Genomic DNA, 20,058 nt, shown 5'->3' with positions numbered 1-20,058 from the left:
TCTCTGTGGCTGCTGGTTTCCTCTTTGGACAGAAAAGAGCAAAGAGAAAGAAAAACCAATCGGAAAAACACCATGGTACACCTGAAACATTATTTTCAAGCCAGGCTCTGCAGAACTCTCTCCGTTCATGAATGGGCTTTCGGCTGAAAGTGATGCAAGCCGAGAGATGGCGGCCTCGCTCGTCATGGTAGAGGCATATCTGCGACGCTAGCTGCGTGGGCGGCGACCTCGAAGGTACAGATGTTGCCAAGACGCGAAGGGAAGAGTTGGGGCTTCTGCTCGTTGACATCCTCTCCAAGGTTGGCTTATTGCACAAAGGTCGTTGTCGCTGTGCTGTCTGGTTTCTTTTTTCTGAAATTTAGCCAGCTTAGCGAAAGGCAGGTAGCCGCCGGAATCGGTCTTATGCTCCGGAGCACGCTCGCACCATTTGTTGCTTAAGTAGATGGAGATTTTTTCGAGCATTGGGCGAAGATAGTGGGGATAGTTGAGCAGCCCCAATTCAGGCAAGTCGTCCATCTGTGCTGCGATGTCCTTGCATAATTCGGCAAGTTCACAAAGCTTGTGGCCTTCTTCCGCCCTGAACTTTGGAAACTTTAAGCTTTTGAAGGACGGATGTGATCCTCGACTAGTCGCCAAAACTCTCCTAGTTCCTTCCACGCTTCCTGGTAGGCCGTTTCAGAGTCCGCAATGTACCGATGCCGGAACCTGTCTACCAGTTCCTTGATCTTCCCCTTTGTGTACTTGACGAGAAAGGCATGCTTCTGCGTGGTTGGTGTGTTGGCCTGGCCTACCATGGCTTCGAAAACTTGGCACCACGGTTGAAACATGATCGGGTCCCCATCATACACATCAGGCTCGTGTGCAGGCTGGCGTTGACGAGCGAGAGTGTTGGTAATGTCCATTGTCAGGTAGAGGGTTGGCTCCCCCTGTTGCTTGCCTGCTCGAGAAGACGTAGGCTTGAGTAGTTCGGTGCTACGCCGCTGGCTGGTGGGACAGCTCTTTGTTCCGTTCCGGATGGCTGAAAGATCAGGGCCGCTGACCGAAGCCAGAATACAGGGGCAGAGTGAGCCGACCGGACTGCAAGGTGCCGAAACTGAGATTATGGTCATTTGAGGTTCGGACCCAAGGCCTCCGTACCTCTTATCCGGCTCACTCCATCTCCTCTACCCTTGCTTGCTGTACGGCAGCAGTTTTCCTGGCTTGAAGTATCTTGAGGTCCGCCTCGGCCTTCAATCCTGCCACTTTCACCTTGGCGTGAAGTCTCGAAGTTCGCCTCGGCCTTCGCTTCTGCTGCTTTTGACTCAACCTGAAGTCTCTGGAGGTTCGCCTCGGCCTGCACTTCTGCCACTTTCACCTCGTCCGTTTGCCTCGCTATGACCTCCTCAACGTCTGCGTCTTTTGCAGCAGCAGCGGCATCGGCTCGAGCGTTAATCAAGATGTTCAGAAGCTCCTTGTCGAGTGTCCCGACCATCTGATGATGCTCGACCATGATTCTAGGGACTAGGTATGGAGCTGCTCCGTCACGTGGACGATGGCGGTGTTTGCAGTTCTCTAGGAAGATCGACTCAGTTCATTGAGCATCTTCCTTGAATGCTCCCGCTTTATCTTGAGTGTAGAAGTCGCAGAGAGCAGCCCACAGGTCCTGGTACGTACGGAGTACCGAGCAAACCTCAGCCGTGGCTGTTTGAAAGGTGTTCTCATTGTCTGGGGCATCTTGGAAGTTCAAGAATTATTTGGGTTCTCTGCCAGTGACTATGTAATTTATTTTTCCTTGCTTCTATGTCATTGCTGAGGGTTTTTAGGGTGCGGTACCTCTCTCTCTGTGATCTACTCAAAGGGACTTGCTCAGGGGGAGAGATCTCCTCGAGCTCTGAGCGTAGAATTTCCTCGTGCAGAGTGCCATTATGATCTTCTGCTGGTGACCTGGGTGATTACTCGGGGTAATTCTTAGGTCATGCTTCGCAGTGATTTTTCACTGTACCAGTTTCTGTCAGAGCGTAGCGTAATGTGAGCGTAGCTCTGATTCTCCAGCTAGCTTCAACACTACAAGAAATATGGCCAAAGGTCAGAGCTTCAGAATCCAAATCCTTTAATATTATAGTGTGAAAACTGTTGATAAGGAATAAAAGACAGATCTAATATTCTTGTAACTCAATATTACTGCTTTTATTCAACTGTTAATGAAGAGAAGTTACTTATCTCTTACTGTACATCACATATAAACACAACAATTTCAGAACAAGTGGTTGAGGAGAAGTTATTTACATCACTTACTTCTGGAAAGGTTTGATACAGCAGGAGGTTCGTTTCCAATCACTAAAAGTTAGACAGTCCAAGCTAAAATGGATTCTGTTTACTCTCTGTGGCTGCTGGTTTCCTCTTTGGTTTTTCTTTCTCTTTGTTCGTTTCTGTCCAATCGGAAAAATGCCACCCTGTGGCTAGAGTACTTCATGACAACTACTGTGTCCAGAATTAAACTGGCTCCAACCAATGCAGTAGCATAGAAAGAGAACAGGGTGGGGCCCATTAGTTGGGCAGCCCACTGATAACCTGCTCATGTTTACATATAAAGAACAGTGACGTAGATAAAATTAAATAATGAACAGACCCCAGGATGAGTCACTACTTTCAAGAATGCCAAGAGCAAACAATTGGAGAAAATTAAAAAGATGCAACCAACATCTTTTAGAGCACGGGTGACTGGGCAGCAGTCTATGCCAAAGAACAGGGGTAATTGTACTAGATGTTAACTTCTATTGTCTTTTCTTGGTACCTGGAGCAAATCTTGTATGTGTCACCCCAGAACACATCAAAACTGGAGTCAGAAAGGGTCAAAACTCATTTCTGGGGAAAAAAACATACTGCCTAGATTTCAGAGGGAATTTGCACATATTTCTCTGAAGAGTTGCATCCACAGGTCCAACGATCAAATTTATATTGAAAATGAAATGAAGTTTCCATCAAGATTCAGATGCTTTACTTTGTTATAAAACTGTTATTATTCATCAATAATTTAAACCGTTTGTTCCCAACTGTTGCACACGATGATTATGACTCTTATTACTGTGGAACCTCATTATAATGCAAACATTTACTGAACATATTATATTTATACTTACTCTGGTGAGGTATCAATTCCTTGATATCTATTCTGATCTAAAGTCTGATCAATCCCATGATACCATGCAAGATTCCAGGCTACTTTCAACATGTCTGACACAGGTTTTAAGGTCATTGGGTCCGAAGCAGATGGAACCACAGTACAGTAGGGACTCACTGCGTGATGAACTGCCACTTTGACCATCAAGTTGTACCTGTTCCAATGAAAAAACAAACCAAAGCAAAACCATGGGAAACAGGTTACAACAAAAACAGTTGATAGAAAATATCTACAGCAATTAAAGCACCCCACATGGCTTTTCCAATTAATAGGAGAGTAAACAGTGAATTATAATCTGGCTGCATCGTTGGATCTGACATAACAAAGTTCTGATATTTTTCCAGTCGGCCATCAGACTTAACAAGTCACCGTGCCAGCAGCTCCTGCAGCTACACTGCCAAAAGGAGTCATTATGATGGTGGCACTGGAAGGATCAACAATACAGACTTGTGTTCAAATATTAAACTAATCAAACCATAAGTTTCTTTCATGGTTAGATTCAGGCATTTATAACATTTAGACTTGCATGTCAATACTGGAATGAATAAATCAAATGGAGAAAAGATTGATGTAGTGATAGGCACTTTATAAAAACATTAATATAGTTCTCATAAGTTACTTAACAACAAATATATGGCTGTTTTAAGTAACGATAAGTTGCATCTGTAAACAATCTGCAGTACATTTGTTTGTGTCAAAAATACCTCATGAAATTTTGCACTTTACACTGTTTCCATGTGGCTGCTAGGGTGTGGAAGTGTGTGAGGTGTGTCTATCTCCAGTGAATTATTTTAGAAAAAAGATAACCAAAGGCAGTGATGCAAAAAAACATTACATTGGTAAATTCTTCACATTGCACATGCCCAGACTAGAATCCTGCAATTGCAGGCACAGGTGGAGTTAGTAATTCCCGTCAACTGACTGAAAAATACAATTGTAAACCAAAGCATTTGAAAGAAGCTGAGGTTTCCAAGTAGAACCATCAATTAAGTTCTCAAAGACACAAAAGACAAGTTTATAGGCAAGTTACATTTTGAACTCAGGAAAGGAAAATTGGACTTTTGCAAAACCATTTTCAGCATTTTGATTGGTTCAGTTTCTGGGTTGACAGATTTTCATAATATATCAGTTAAGTTTCGATCTATTGCTTTTTCAATAAGAAGAAATTTGTGCAAAGCAACAAAGTGCTGTGCCAGATCATGAAGGATGGAAATGTGTACAGACACACGGTTACATTTTCTATAGATAAAAGGATAATGCCAATAGCAGAAAAAGAATGAAAAGGCTTACCTTTGAGTTACAGTAACAGGTAAGCTGAATGGAGGTGGAGCAGTGATGCTATCAGACCTGTTACGAAGAGAGTATTATGGGCAAAGTAATCAACAAATGAAACACATCAACACAGAATGCAATGCAAGATCAGTACTTTTTACTAATTCACCAGTGAACTTTATCCTACAAACATGCTAATCTGCAATAGCAGAGTACACCTTTGATATTAAATTTCAAATTTGGTTCACACAGAAGTTAGCACACATAGCACCATAAGCTTGCTTTATAACAGATGAAAGATATTATTCAATTGCCCAAACCTTAAATAAGTAAAGGTTTTTTTGTTAAGTTCTCAGCTTGAGTGAGAGAAGTTTTATTGTACTTATTAGCTTTAGACTTGCATAAAGCTATATTATAGCTTTAAAAAGGATGATGATTTACAACAAGAAAAATATAAAATGCTAAAGAGAGACTTTCTCACTGCACAACAAATGGGATTTTTATCTTGCCTCGTCGTGTGATGTGTCATTTTCAGCAGTGTAAAGAATATCTTTCAGGGTGTTTTGACTCATGAGTATCTAAATGAGCTTGAGGAAAAACTCAAGTCAAACTTGCTGCGAGAATCTCGCCGGAGCACTAAAATTAGGATAAAAGTTGGGCACCTCATTTACCAAATCCAGTCTTGTTTCAATTGAAATTTACAGCAAAGATACACTGGTTTACTTTACACTATACACAATCACCCACAAGTATCATTTGTTTAAACCTTAAATCTCATCTTCATTTTTGCTTTAAGTATGGCATTATGAAAACTATTTTAAAATGAGCAATATAATGTAAACAACAAGTGTGTATATTTTATTTAAAACATAAAGGGGTAGAAATTGCCCTCTGCCAGAAACGGGGCGCACCTATCTTTTGTTAAATGAGTCTCCACCGATACCGTAAAAATTCAGCACTTTATTTTTTTATTCTCCGTGCTGTGGTGTTCCGGTCGAGTGCAGGGCGGAAGTGACCTTGCAGCAGGTCTACCGCCCCGATCAGTCATCAGCGCCACGCTGATTCGTCACATCTCTCCCCTTCAGTTAACGGGGAGGGCCGCTGCGAACTCTGCAGCCACTTCAGTGGTGCCCACTGGGCCACCAGGGAGGTTTTTGGCTGAGCCAGCAGCCTGGCACCCAAGAGGGGGTGCCAGGCTGCCTGTTGGCAGCACGGGCGAAATTGTCAGGCCAACCTGGCAGTTGGCCTACAAAAAAAAAAATGTGGCGGCAGTGCACCTTCCCCTTTAAGGGTGGCCGTGTCACCATTTCACAGAGGGCAACGACCAGCGGCGGGGCCGCTCCCGCGGGGCAATTTCAGGTATGGGGCAATTTCACAAGGGGCTATCTGCCAGACGGTAAGGAGTCGGCGCACGCACACCGCGGCGGGAAAACGGGCAGAGCGGTCCCAGACACCGCTCTGCTCCTAAAGGGCAATTTACAAAATGGCAGCCCCTCCACGGAGAGTCGACGGCCGTTCCGTGCCACCCCGTGGCCGCTGTTTTCAGGCAGTCAGAGGCCTTATTGGAAGGGCAATTTCGGCCTCTAAATTTTACTGGTTTCAGTTCTAAAGTTGAGACCACTTGCTCAGTCTTACCAAGAATCTATCCTGGCTACTTCATCAAACAGCAGCAGAGTTAGCACAGCTGCCACCTCGGTAAGAGTATCTTTGTCTTTCTGCAAAACCAGGGACACTGAATGGACAACAAAAATAAATTACAAGTTTATGGAATTACATCAAACTTGATCTAAGGTACAAGGTTATCTTTTTAAATGGTACCCTGATTCAATTCAACTCCAGACAGCTGGTATTTTTTTAACATGCATACACTTGGCTTGCTGAGCCATTTTGATGTAAAAGTATAATTGTGAAATCATGTACAATCTAATGGAATTCACATTATATGAAATAAGATACCAAGGTAAAAGTTAACAAACTGTAGATCATACAGCACCACAATTCAGTTGGAAGTTTAAGAATTGTTGAGGCAATTTTTTTTAATTTTAAAGTATTGTTGGATTTGTGTCACAAAATGAGTGCGGATATACAAAGATGCTTAGATGCTCAAGAAAAATATAATTATTTTCTGAATATACCTATGATACATAGACTATATATAGAATCCAGGATATATAGAATTCAATCTGGAGGTGTGAGGTAATGCATTTAGGGAGGGTTAATAAGGCAAGGGAATACACAATAAATGGCAGGATACTGAGAAATGTACGGGAACAGAGGGACCTTGTGCACAGATCCCTGAAGGTAGCAGGTAGATAAGGCGGTAAAAAAGGCATACGGGATATCGTCCTTTATTAGCCGAGGCATAGAATATAAATGCAGGGAGGTTATTCTTAAACTGCATAAAACACTAGAAGGCCGCAGCTAGAGTACTGCGTACAGTTCTGGTCACCACATTACAGGAAAAACTACAGAGGGTACAGAGGAGATTTACGATGCTGCCAGAACAAGAGAATTTTAGCTATGAGGAAAGATTGCATAGGCTGGGGTTGTTTTTTTTGGAACAGAGGATACTGAGGGGAGAATTGATTGAGTTTAAAATTATGAGGGGCCTCGATAGAGTGGATGAGAAGGACCTCTTGCCCCTCACAGGGAGATCAATAACCAGGGGCATAGATTTAAAGTAAGTGGTACAAGGTTTAGAGGGGAGTTGAGGAGAAGATTTTTTTCACCCAGAAATTGGTGGGGATCTGGAACTCACTGCCTGAAAGGGTGGTAGAGGCAGAAACCCTCATAGCATTTAAAAAGTACTTGGATATGCACGAAGTGCCGTAACCTACAAGGCTACGGACCAAGAGCTGGAAAGTGGATCAGCACAGACACGATGGGCCAGATGGCTTCTGCTTGTGCAATAATTTCTATGATTCTAAGATATCTAAATACAATACACTTTATATTTTCAATAACAAAAACACTTAATTTCAGCTACAATAACCCATCTGTAATAACAACAAATAAAGTGACTGAAACAAAAATGTTTGGAAGTTTGCAATTTACAACTCAAGCTATTGGTATCTCAGAAATGTTCTACAATTTATTTCATTTACATAAAGGAGTATCCAATTTGCTTCTCCCCCCACCCACCCCACACACCCCATCAAAGGATAGGCAGCTCTGGATCAACTTTCAGATCAGCCTCAAGTGCTATCTTCCATTGCTGATTTAGAATGATGATTTTCAATTAAACCAAAAAATGCATATTTCATAAATTTCATGAGGCATTGCATCAAGTGTGCAAGCCCATTACAGTCCAAAGTGTCAAAATGAAGAGTAAACCAGACTTTCTCCAATATTGATAGACTCGCTTCTCCCCAAGGACGAGAGCAAGGAATTGTCAAGAACCTGTCAACCTACAAAACCTCTCAACAGCCTCAGGATGTGAAACTTCCCAGTAAGGAGCATCTGAGCAATGTCTTACAGAGCCAGGCCATGTAAAACACAGCTCTACCGCAGAAGCTAAACATCACAAGCTGCTTCAGACCCCAAACTACCTATGAGCAGCACCATGAGAGAGGCCATATATATCTATCACATCTGCATGCACTTGTTTTCAACTTTTTCCATTATAAATTCCTATGTGCACACATAATGGAAACTGCCATGCTGTAATTACACTGTTGCTCCCCCTTTGGGAGCCGGGGGGGGGGGCGGAAAAGAGAAGGGGGAGTGGATGAAATGTAAAGAGTCAGGTAAATTTTACAACGGACCAATAGGAAGGGAGGATACAGGGTTTGAATGAGTAGTTCAGAGGATAAATGGTAGAAATGGCAATAAAAGTGAGTAGCGATGGGAGTGAGGGGAGCTGTTAGAATGGGAAGACAGTGGGAAGTAAAGGGATAGTGGAAGAACAAGTAATAGGGGAGAAGAAAGGAAGGGAGCCACTTAGGATTACAACAGAAAATGTGGCCTGCAGCATTCCATGGCTTCCTCTCCCACCAGGCCATCAGCTCCCACACAGAGGACAGAAAAAGAGAGAATAGTTTGAACAAAAAAAACCTAGACTCTCGCCCCTTTAGTAATTTAGCTTGATGCCTCAGTAACAGAACATTTCAGTTGAAGAAAGCAACATATGCAAGTTTAGGAATCTCACCTCTGAAGAGGGCAAGCAGGAAAGAGGATTGCTGAGCGAGGCTGTGGCGCAGGGTTGGGTCCAAGTAAACCAGTTTCCTTAAAATAGCGAGACATGGCAACACCAAGCACTGCATGCTCTAGTCAACAGAAAAAGAAAATGTACACAAACACTTAATTGTGAATATACCTTCAAATTTTAATCATGAGTTAACTGATTTAATTTATAGCTCTAATAAATGTAAATAACAATACTGAAAAAACCCTGTTCAAGTTGCGCCAGCTGTGGATGGATTTTTTAAAAACTAGTTTTTAGAAGAAACACCATTAACCTACCATTTTCCTTCACTCATCACAACTCAAGAGATTCTGCCAGCAGAAAAATAAGGCATCCAATCGGTTTTAATTAATAAATTGATTCACAAGCTTAATCACTAGATGTGCAAACGGGCTTTTTTATCCACTCCATACAGATGGCAAAAAGATCAATATGGTTTTAAGGGGAAATAAATGGCAAAAATCAATTATTTCAAGTCTCCTATACTTTGAAGTTTTTTTTTAAACTTAAAATACGCAATAGTTTGACAACATTTATTTCTGTGCACATCATTCCAACTGAAACAGATTATACCATTCAATGCATCTCTGGACAGAAAGTTAAAGTACCTAAGCTGGTAGAATACCAGAAGACAGTAGGAAATGCAACAATGACTTATGTTGAATGACCAGGTAAAAGATGTGAATAGCACTAAAAATTAACTTCGAAGATCTAAAAATGGACAAATAATGAGAAAAATAATTGAATTTGGCAGAAATATGCCCAACTTTTTTTTAAACTCATGCAACAAAATTCTGAGATATCTTCTGATTTATTTGATTCTATTAAGTTTAAGAGAATAAGGGGTTATGGGGAGCAGGCAAGATCGTATAAAATGGCGGAGCAGGCTCGAGGGGCCGTAAGGCCTGCTCCTATTTCTTATGTTCTTATGTTCACACTTAAAAAAACACTACCTTGAATACATTAGATATTGCAGCCTCACGGATTGCCATTTTGCATTGCGTAGTATTGCAGGAGTGCATTATGTAAATCCTCTAAAGTATAGGAGACTTGAAATAATTGCTTGCAATTTTAGCAGACAAGTGCTTAGCTTGCGTTAGCTACTGTATCTACTTTATCTACTATTTAACCAGTTTATTTTAAATACAGAGCAATGTCATGAATCTGTTAAGTATTCGTCCTCTAACATCATTAATTTCTAGACAATGGGAATATTTATGCCCTTTTATCAGTTTCTTTAAGTAAATTCAGCCCTGCTTGATATTTCAAATGGTTTCAAAATTGAGGAGTTGGAATGATTGTTCTTTCTTAGCATTTAACGGGGTACAGGAATTTGGTGGGTAGGTAAACTGGACTAGTAATTCAGAGAACAGGAGTTCAAAATCCATCATGGCGGTTTGAGAATTTGAAATCAGTTTTTATAAATTTGAAATAAAAATCTGGTATCAGTAAAAGTGATCATGAAGCAGTTGTATTGTCATAAAAATTTAACTGGTTCATTAATGTCCTTTAGTGAAACCTGCTGTCCTTACCCGGTCTGGCCTATATGTGACTCCAGTCCCACACCAACATGGTTGACTCTTATCTGGCTGAGCAAACCACGCAGTGCTATCAAACTCAAGATAACTGAAGATGGGTAATAAATGCTGGGCATGCCAAGCGACGGCCACATCCCAAGAATGAATAAAACATGTACAAAGGTAGCTCATGGCAGTTTTATGGCTCACTCATACCACATATAAATGTTTGATTTTATGATGATTTACAGGTTAACAAATAAAATTCAGACTTTTAAAATGGATACAGGCCAAAAGCAGCACTCGTGTTTTCACTGAAAATAATTAGAGAATTAGAAATTTAAAAACATTTTAAATATCCATTATCCAAAACCTTTTACAAAGCATCAACTTTACAATAACATCAGCAATCATCATAAACGATGAAAGGAAACATTTTGCACAGTACCTTTCCATTTTTGTGCACACTTTCATGTATAAATGAAATAATCTTTTCTACTATCCCCTGTTTTTTCAACACTGCATGGATTTTGGCATCTGTAGATAAATAACAAACATGAGCAAACATTTGTTTTACAAGGCAAGTTGTTGTGATCTGGAATGCACTGCCTCCAAGGGTGGTGGAAGCAGATTCAATAGTAACATTCAAAAGAGAGTTGAATAAATACTTGGAGAAAAAAAATGACAGGGCTATGGGAAAGAGGAGAGTGGAATGAATTGGATAGCTCTACCAAAGGGCCAGGTATAATGGGCTGAATGGCCTCCTCCTGTGTTGCATCATTCTATGATACTTCGAATACTAGTTTTAAACATAACATCTGCAAAAACGGAATCCACTTTTTTTATTCACTCTTGGGATGTGGGCATTTCTAGCAAGGCCAGCATTTATTGCCCATCCCTAGTTGCCCTTGAGAAAGTGGTGTGAGCTGCCATCTTGAACCATTGCAATCTGTGTGAAGGTATTCCCACAGTGCTGTTGTAGGGAGTTCCACGATCTTGACCCAGCTACAACGAAGCAACGACAATATATGACCAAGTCAGGATAGTGTATGACTTGGAGGGGAACCTGAGATGGCAGTGTACTCATGTGCCTGTTGCCCTTCTCCTTCTCGGTGGTAGAGGCCACGGGTTTGGGAAGAAATCTTGAGAATTTTTGTAGTGCATCCTGTAGATGGTACACACTGCACCCAATGCATGCAGATAATGGAGAGAGCGGTTGTTTAAGGTGGTGGATGAAATGTTGATCAAGTGGGCTGCTTTGTCCTGGATGGTGTTGAGCTCCTTGAGTGTTGCTGCAGCTGCAACCATCCAGGCAAGTGAAGAGTATTCCATCATACTTCTGACTTGTGCCTTGTAGGTGGGACAGAGGCTTTGGTAAATCGGTAAGCAAGTTACTCGTTGCAGAATACCCAGCCTTTGACCTGCTCTAATAGCCACAACATGGCTGGTCCAGTTCAGTTTCTGGTCAATGGTGGCACTCATGATGTTAATGGTGGGGGACCCGTTGATAGTAATGCCACTGCATGTCAAGAGGGGTTGGTTAGACACACTCTTGTTGGAGATGGTCAGTGCCTGGCACTTGTGTGGCACAAATGTTACTTGACATTTATCATCTCAAGTCTGAATGTTGTCCAGGTCTTGTTCCATGCAGGTTTGGAATGTTTCATTATCTGAGGAACTTCAACCACCAAAAACTGGAACAGTGAGAACTCCAGGCTGTGTCATTTTCAGACTTCTATTTTTAATTTGGCAATGCTACTAAATGAACAATTGCAGCAATGAACTAATCGAATAGCTTTCTGTGATTTTCTTTTTTTTCCCAACAATCTACTCTGCTCCTTTCCTGAAGACATTTAATTGCTCATTGGGATATAGGTCTAGGAGCTCCAGGCACCTTGTTATAATCGCACTTGAATGACTATTCTTCATTTACAAGTCTCTACAGTGGGTACTAACAGGATAGGCAACCGCGGGGCACCATCCCAATACTGTCCTCAGATGATGTTCATGCATGCACACTTCTATCAGCAGTCACTGATAGCAGTCAGGAGCAGTAAGCAGGAATGATTTTTCACCTACTTAACTCAAGTGCTGAGGCTAATTGTAATTCTTCCTACTCTGTCCAGATTGCGATCAGATAACTCAACACATATTAGGGATCGAACTTAGGCTCTTGCTGGTCTGTGTGGCTCAGCCACTCAGCAGTGAACCCTATGAGCCTTGGTCCAGAGAAGTAAAAAGAGGGCAGACGCAGAGTGGATGCAACTGCTGTTGCTAAACATAAATAAAGTCTTTCCTCCTTCCTCACTTGTATGATGCTTATTATTTTCTTGCTTTGTGTTAAAGAGGAGATTAACGCAATAGTAAGGAAGGACATTAGCGTGGATGAGGTGGAATCTGTATGGGTAGAGCTGCGGAACACCAAAGGGCAGAAAACGCTAGAGGGAGTTGTGTACAGACCACCAAACAGTAGCAGTGAGGTTGGGGATGGCATCAAACAGGAAATTAGGGATGCGTGCAATAAAGGTATAGCAGTTATCATGGGTGACTTTAATCTACGTATAGATTGAGCTAAACAAATTGGTAGCAACATGGTGGAGGAGGAGGATTTCCTGGAGTGTATAAGGGATAGTTTTCTAGACCAATATGTCGAGAAGCCAACTACAGAGCTGGCCATCCTAGACTGGGTATTGTGTAATGAGAAAGGATTAATTAGCAATCTTGTTGTGTGAGGCCCCTTGGGGAAGAGTGACCATAATATGGTAGAATTCTTCATTAAGATGGAGATTGACACAGTTAATTCAGAGACGAGGGTCCTGAACTTAAAGAAAGGTAACTTCGATAGTATGAGACGTGAATTGGTTAGGATAGACTGGTGAATGATACATAGAGGGTTGATGGCAGAAAGGCAATGTCAGACACTTAAAGGTCACATGGATGAACTTCAACAATTGTACATCCCTGTCTGGCGTAAAAATAAAACGGGGAAGGTGGCTCAACCGTGCCTTACAAGGGAAATTAGGGATAGTGTTAAATCCAAGGAAGAGGCATATAAAGTGGCCAAAAAAAACAGCAAACCCAAGGACTGGGAGAAATTTAGAATTCGGCAGAGAAGGACAAAGGGTTTAATTGGGAGGGGGAAAACAGAATGAGTAAGCTTGCAGCGAACATAAAAACTGACTGCAAAAGCTTCTACAGATACGCGAAGAGAAAAAGATTAGTAAAGACAAATGTAGGTCCCTTACAGTCAGAATCAGGCGAATTTATAATGGGGAACAAAGAAATAGCAGACCAATTGAACAAATACTTTGGTTCTGTCTTCACTGCGGAAGACACAAATAACCTTCTGGAAACACTAGGGGACCGAGGGTCTAGCGAGAAGGAGGAACTAAAGGAAATCCTTATTAGTCAGCAAATTATGTTGGGGAAATTGATGGGATTGAAGGCCGATAAATCTCCAGGGCCTGATAGTCTGCATCCCAGAGTACTTAAGGAAGTGGCCCTAGAAATAGTGGATGCATTGGTGATCATTTTCCAACATTCTATAGACTCTGGATCAGTTCCTATGGACTGGAGGGTAGCTAATGTAACACCACATTTTAAAAAAGGAGAGAAAATAGGGAATTATAGACTGGTCAGCATGACATCGGTGGTGGGGAAAATGTTGGAATCAATTATTAAAGATGTAATAGCAGCACATTTGGAAAGCAGTGGCAGGATCGGTCCAAGTCAGCATGGATTTATGAAAGGAAAGTCATGCTTGATAAATCTTCTAGAATTTTTTGAGGATGTAACTAGTAGAGTGGATAAGTGAGAACCAGTGGATGTGGTGTATTTGGTCTTTGAAAAGGCTTTTGACAAGGTCCCACACAAGAGATTAGTGCGTAAAATTAAAGCACATAATATTGGGGGTAATATATTGACGTGGATAGAGAACTGGTTGGCAGACAGGAAGCAAAGAGTAGGAATAAACGGGTCCTTTTCAGAATGGCAGGCAGTGACTAGTGGGGTACTGCAAGGTTCAGTGCTGGGATCCCGGTTATTTACAATATACATTAATGATTTAGACGAAGGAATTGAATATAATATCTCCAAGTTTGCAGATGACACTAAGCTGGGTGGCAGTGTAAGCTGTGAGGAGGATGCTAAGAGGCTGCAGGGTGACTTGGACAGGTTAGGTGAGTGGGCAAATACATGGCAGATGCAGTATAATGTATATAAATGTGAGGTTATCCACTTTGGTGGCAAAAACAGGAAGGCAGATTATCTGAATGGTGACAGATTAGTAAAAGGGGAGGTGCAATGAGACCTGGGTGCCATGGTACATCAGTCATTGAAAGTTGGCATACAGGTACAGCAGATGGTGAAGGCGGCAAATGGCATGCTGGCCTTCCTAGCAAGAGGATTTGAGTACTGGAGCAGGGAGGTCGTACTGCAGTTGTACAGGGCCCTTGGTGATGCCACACCTTGAGTATTGTGTGCAGTTTTGATCTCCTAATCTGAGGAAGGACATTCTTGCTATTGAGGGAGTGTAGCGAAGGTTCGCCAGACTGATTCCCAGGATGACAGATGAAGAAAGATTGGATTGACTAGGCTTATATTCAATGGATTTTAGAAGAATGAGAGGGGATCTCATAGAAACATAAAATTGACAGGATTGGACAGATTAGATGCAGGAAGAATGTTCCCGATCTTGGGGAAGTCCAGAACCAAGGGTCACAGTCTAAGGAAAGGGGTAAGCCATTTAGGACCGAGATGAGGAGAAACTTCTTCACTCAGAGTTGTGAGCATGTGTAATTCTCTACCACAGAAAGTTGTTGAGGGCAGTTTGTTAGATATATTCAAAAGGGAGTTAGATGTGGCCCTTACGGCTAAAGGGATCAAGGGGTATGGAGAGAAAGCAGGAATGGGGTACTGAAGTGCATGATCAGCCATGATCATATTGAATGTTGGTGCAGGCTCGAAGGGCCGAAGGGCCGAATGGCCTACTCCTGCACCTATTTTCTATGTTTCTATGTTTCCTCCTGTGCCTTGCCCAATGCATGGCTGGATAGGTGCACAAGTGACATTTTTCCATACATCTGTTCGCAGGCACCAAAGGAGGTATGTGAGAATGGCCTGGGGCTCTCAATTCCCCTCCCTGTGTGTGTTTGGAAGCGGTTGTCTTGCATTTAATACTTGTTTATCATAGCACAACAAACTATTAATCCACCTTGGAGAGGGGAAAGAGGTGTAGAGGTGCCAACGCTTGTTAGTATTCTGTGATTCCCATCATTGCAGATCCTTAAAACAACTTGTATATAGTGCCTTTAACGTAGTGAAACATCCCAAGGCATTTCACAGGAGTATTATGGGATGAAAAAATTGGCACCGAGCCACATAAGGAGAAATTAGCGCAGGTGACCAAGCACTTGGTCAAAGAGGTAGGTTTTAAGGAACGTCTTGAAGAAGTAAAGAGAGGCTGAGAGGCGGAGATGTTTAGGGAGGGAGTTCCAAAGCTTCGAGCTTAGGCAACAGAAGGCACAGCCACCAATGCTTGAGCAATTATAATCAGGGATGCTCAAGAGGGCAGAATTCGAGGATCACAGACATCTCAGGGTTTATGGGGCTGGAGGAGATTATAGAGATAGGGAGGGTAAAAGCAATGGAGGGATTTGAAAACAACAATGAGAATTTTGAAAACGAGGCGTTGCTTAACCGAGAGCCAATATAGGTCAGCGAGCACTGGGGTGATGGGTGAGTGGAACTTGGTGCAAGTTAGGACATGGGCAACTGAGTTTTGGATCACCTCTAGTTTACTGAGGGTAGAACGTGGGAGGCCAGCCAGGAGTGTGTTGGAATAGTCAAGTCTTGGAGGTCACAAAGGCATGGATGAGGGCTTCAGCAGCAGATGAGCTGAGTCAAAGGCAGAGAAGGGCGATGTTACGGAGCTGGAAATAGGCGCTCTTAGTTATGCTGCAGATGCCTGGTCGAAATAGTATAAAATAGAAAGAGCTATAGTTATCATGTGCAATTTAACACAATATTGAGCCCCATCCTGCATCATTCATTCCTCAGTAACCAAGAAGATAGAAATCCATTTTGCAGTACAATACATTTTAAATGAACGTCCCCAAAATAGAAAAATAAACTGTTTCATGTGACGGGGCAGTAAAAGTGCTACCATTTGGAAAATTATAGACATGCTGCACTTACCTTGTGCCATAATAACCAGCTGCTCTGCTGCAGATTTCCGAAGAACCAGGTCAACAGTCTCCGAGATTAGGATTTCATACACTTTGCAAACACTTTCATCCTAGGGCATAAAGGACAACAGAATGGTAGTGCCCTGATAATTCAATGATTTCTATGTTAAATATGGCAATGAGAACAAGTAATCAGAGCTGTGCGTGAGAGAGGTAGACTGATATGCTCAGGAAATCTTACCCAGCTTCATAATTGAAGGGCCTACTGTATAATACATAATACAAACTGTAATGATCAGCAAGGCCCTCCAACATACTACATCAGCACTAAACAATACAAACAGATTACAGTTTAAACTCGGCTGGCTGTTAATTAATGAAACCATGCATATCTATTTAAATAATGGTGAGCTGATACTTCATGCCCGGAATCTCCCTTCCCCACACCGAGCTCCTGATCACATTCATGCCACGGTAGCTAGGTTCTGACTGGACCAAGACCATCCCCAAGTAGAATGGTAAGAAAAAGAATCCAGAGCGAGAGAGCGAGAAAGAAACAGAGCTATTCTCAGGCTGATCTCCCGTATCTCCGAGCAGCTAATTGCAGAGATTCGTCGACAGGGGCCTGCGAGTGCCCGCTCACAGGGTTGACGTGTGACACAGGAGATTTCGACAAGAACATTTTTAAAATGCCTTGAAAAGAATCGTGCTCTTCCCCACTCCAGAAAAGTTGGCTACTCTCGTACAATCTTTCAGATGAGTATCAGACAGGATTTCCGAGTGAAATTTTGTACAGTTCTGTGATCTGATCTAGCACTTACAATACAGTTCCTGGTGTAGTTAAGGGTACATGGAGACTCAAGCTGTGAAAAGGAAGGGAAAAACATGTCTTTAAAATAAGACAGAGGGAGGGATCTGGCAAAAATAACATAATATTGAAGATAAAAGAAATAGATGAGATGAGAGTAAAGGTCAGATCAAAGTAAGGAATAAGGGTAATATAACCCTTTGGTCATTTAATATATTTAAGGTGGAGGTAGAGATTTTTGAATGATAAGGGAATCAAAGGTTATGGGGAGTGTGCAGGGAAGTGGAGTTGAGCCCAAGATCAGATCAGCCATGATCTTATTGAACAGCGGAACAGGCTCGAGGGGCCAAATAGCCTACTCCTGCTCCTATTTCTTATGTTCTTAAACGGTCAGGGAACAGGTAGTTATAGAACACAAATGTAAAATGATTGTTGAAAATAAAGTAAGTGGAACAATTAATAAATACTAATTAAATTGCCTGTACAACAATGTGCTCAACATCCAGAACACAATGGGGGAACTGGAGGCAATAATTTGTAGCGAGCAGTCAGATGTAGTAAGGAGAATTGAAACATAGTTTAATAAAGAACAGGACTGGCAGTTAAAAATTGCAGGATATAAGGTATTTAGAAAGGAGAGAGAAGGAAGAGGGAGGGGGGTGGGTAGCTGTACTGATTAGAGATAACATGCCAATAGAAAAAAGGGACATAATTAAGAATGCTGAAAATAGAATAGGGGTATTCCGCAGAGCACTAATAATAGAAGGGAAGTGGAGGAAGAAATATATAAGCAAATCTATGAAATGAGTAAAGAACATAGAATGATAATCATGGGAGATTTCAACTGCCCCCCCTCCCCCACAAATAAACTGGCAAGAGGTAGATAAAGCGGAAATGGGAATGTAGTTTTATGTAGTGTGTTCAGGACTCGTTTCTTACACAGTACACAAGAAACCCAACAAGAGTGGATCCAGTAATGGGAAAAGAATCAGAGCAGATAAGAGAAATAAGCACAGGGAAACATCTAAGCATTAGCAATCACAACATAACGAACGAGGTTTCAAATAATGATTGCGAAAAATATAAGACCAAGACCAATGTAATAGATTGAAAAAAAACCCACTAATTTTGAGGAATGAGAATGGAACTAGGGAAGGTCAATTGGAAAAATAATTGACAAAGAGGTATAACAGCAGTGGGGAATATTTAAAACGTTGATCAATAAAGGTCAGGAGAAATTTATTCCGCTAAAGAACAAAGGCTAGCCAATAATGAAACACCATAGATGAAGCATAGATGAATTGTCCCCCATCTCAGTTTTAAATGGGCGGCCCCTTATTCTAAGACCTAAGGAAGTCGGAGGAGCAGCGGCCGCAGGAGTTACAGCGGCGGCCTATAAAGGCCCAGCGGGAGTCCGGGGATCGGCGGCAGTCGGAGGAGCAGCGACGAGCTGCAGCAAGGTCAAGTAAGAAAGAAGTAAAAAGTAATCGAAGGGTGATGTCACAGCCAAGAGGATAAGTGATTGGCTGGTTGAGTGGATAGTAGTTTTCTTTCGCTTTATCTTTTTTCTTATTCTTATTAGTAGGTAACCTTTGGCATTGCTGCCTAATTAAGTAATTTAAGGGTTAAGCCATGGCAGGAGAGCCCAGACCGTGACATGCTATGTGGGAAGTCAGGGACACTTCCAGTGTCTCGGACAACTACATGTGCAGGAAGTGTATCCAGCTGCAGCTCCTGACAGACTGCATTGCGGCACTGGAGCTGCGCATGGATTCACTCTGGAGCATCCGCGATGTTGAGGATGTCGTAAATAGCACGTGTAGTGAGTTGGTCACACCGCAGGTAACGGTTACACAGGCAGATAGGGAATGGGTGACCATCAGAAAGAGCAGTGGAAGGAAGGTAGTGCAGGGGTCCCCTGCGGGCATCTCCCTCCAAAACAGTTGGGGGAGATAACTCATCAGGGGAAGGCAGCAGCAGCCAGGTCCATGGCACCAGGGGTGGCTCTGCTGCACAGGAGGGCAGGAAAAAGAGTGGGAGAGCTATAGTGATAGGGGATTCTATTGTAAGTGGAATAGATAGGCGTTTCTGCAGCCACAAACGAGACTCCAGGATGGTATGTTGCCTCCCTGGCGCAAGGGTCAAGAATGTCTCGGCGCGGCTGCACGCATTCTGGAGGGGGAGGATGAACAGCTAGCTGTCGTGGTACATATAGATACTAACCGTATAGGTAAAAAGCAGGATGAGGTCCTACAAGCTGAATTTAGGGAGCTAGGAGTTAAATTAAAAAGTAGGACCTCAAAAGGCAGTAATCAGTGCCACGTGCTAGTCAGAGTAGGAACTGCAGGATAGCTCAGCTAAATACGTGGCTTGAGGAATGGTGCAAGGGGGAGGGATTCAAATTCCTGGGACATTGGAACCGGTTCTGGGGGAGGTGGGACCAGTACAAATCGGATGGTCTGCATCTGGGCAGGACCGGAACCGATGTCCTAGGCGGAGTGTTTAAACTAAAAAGGCAGGGGGATGGGAATCTATGTAGGGTGGCAGAGGGAAGTAAAAAGGGGGCAGAAGCAAAAAGGTAGAAAGGAGAAAAGGAAGAGTGGAGGGCAGAGAAATCAAGGGCAAAAGTCAAAAAGGGCTACATTACAACATGATTCTAAAAGGACAGAGTGTTAAAAAAACAAGCCTGAAGGCTGAGTCTCAATGCGAGGAGCATTCGTAACAGGGTGGATGAATTGACTGCTCAGATAGCTGTTAACAGATATGATGTAATTGGGATTAGAGACATGGCTCCAAGGCTGGGAACTCAACATCCAGGGGTATTCAATATTCAGGAAGGACAGACAGGAAGGAAAAGGAGGTGGGGTAGCGTTACTGGTTAAGGAGGAGATTAAAGCAATGGTAAGGAAGGAGATTAGCGTGGATGATATGAA

The 20,058-nt window shown here is 42.5% G+C and overlaps 1 protein-coding gene across 3 annotated transcripts in view; it reads right to left on the bottom strand.

Annotated features, from left to right (window-relative positions):
* The window catches only part of rttn (rotatin), a 422,229-nt gene that overhangs the window by 275,422 nt on the left and 126,749 nt on the right, over nucleotides 1–20,058 (bottom strand). For all 3 annotated transcript variants that reach the window (XM_070888469.1, XM_070888467.1, XM_070888468.1), the window contains exons 19-24: nucleotides 16,328–16,427; nucleotides 10,581–10,669; nucleotides 8,580–8,697; nucleotides 6,068–6,164; nucleotides 4,451–4,507; nucleotides 3,120–3,314 (exon numbers count right to left, since the gene is read on the bottom strand). In XM_070888469.1, coding sequence (XP_070744570.1) covers nucleotides 3,120–3,314; nucleotides 4,451–4,507; nucleotides 6,068–6,164; nucleotides 8,580–8,697; nucleotides 10,581–10,669; nucleotides 16,328–16,427 — 656 coding nt within the window. The remainder of the gene's footprint in view (nucleotides 1–3,119; nucleotides 3,315–4,450; nucleotides 4,508–6,067; nucleotides 6,165–8,579; nucleotides 8,698–10,580; nucleotides 10,670–16,327; nucleotides 16,428–20,058) is intronic.

This window comes from Pristiophorus japonicus, chromosome 1, assembly GCF_044704955.1.
Source record: "Pristiophorus japonicus isolate sPriJap1 chromosome 1, sPriJap1.hap1, whole genome shotgun sequence".
NCBI lineage: Eukaryota > Metazoa > Chordata > Chondrichthyes > Pristiophoridae > Pristiophorus > Pristiophorus japonicus.
This window is presented reverse-complemented; position numbering and strand designations above follow the sequence as displayed.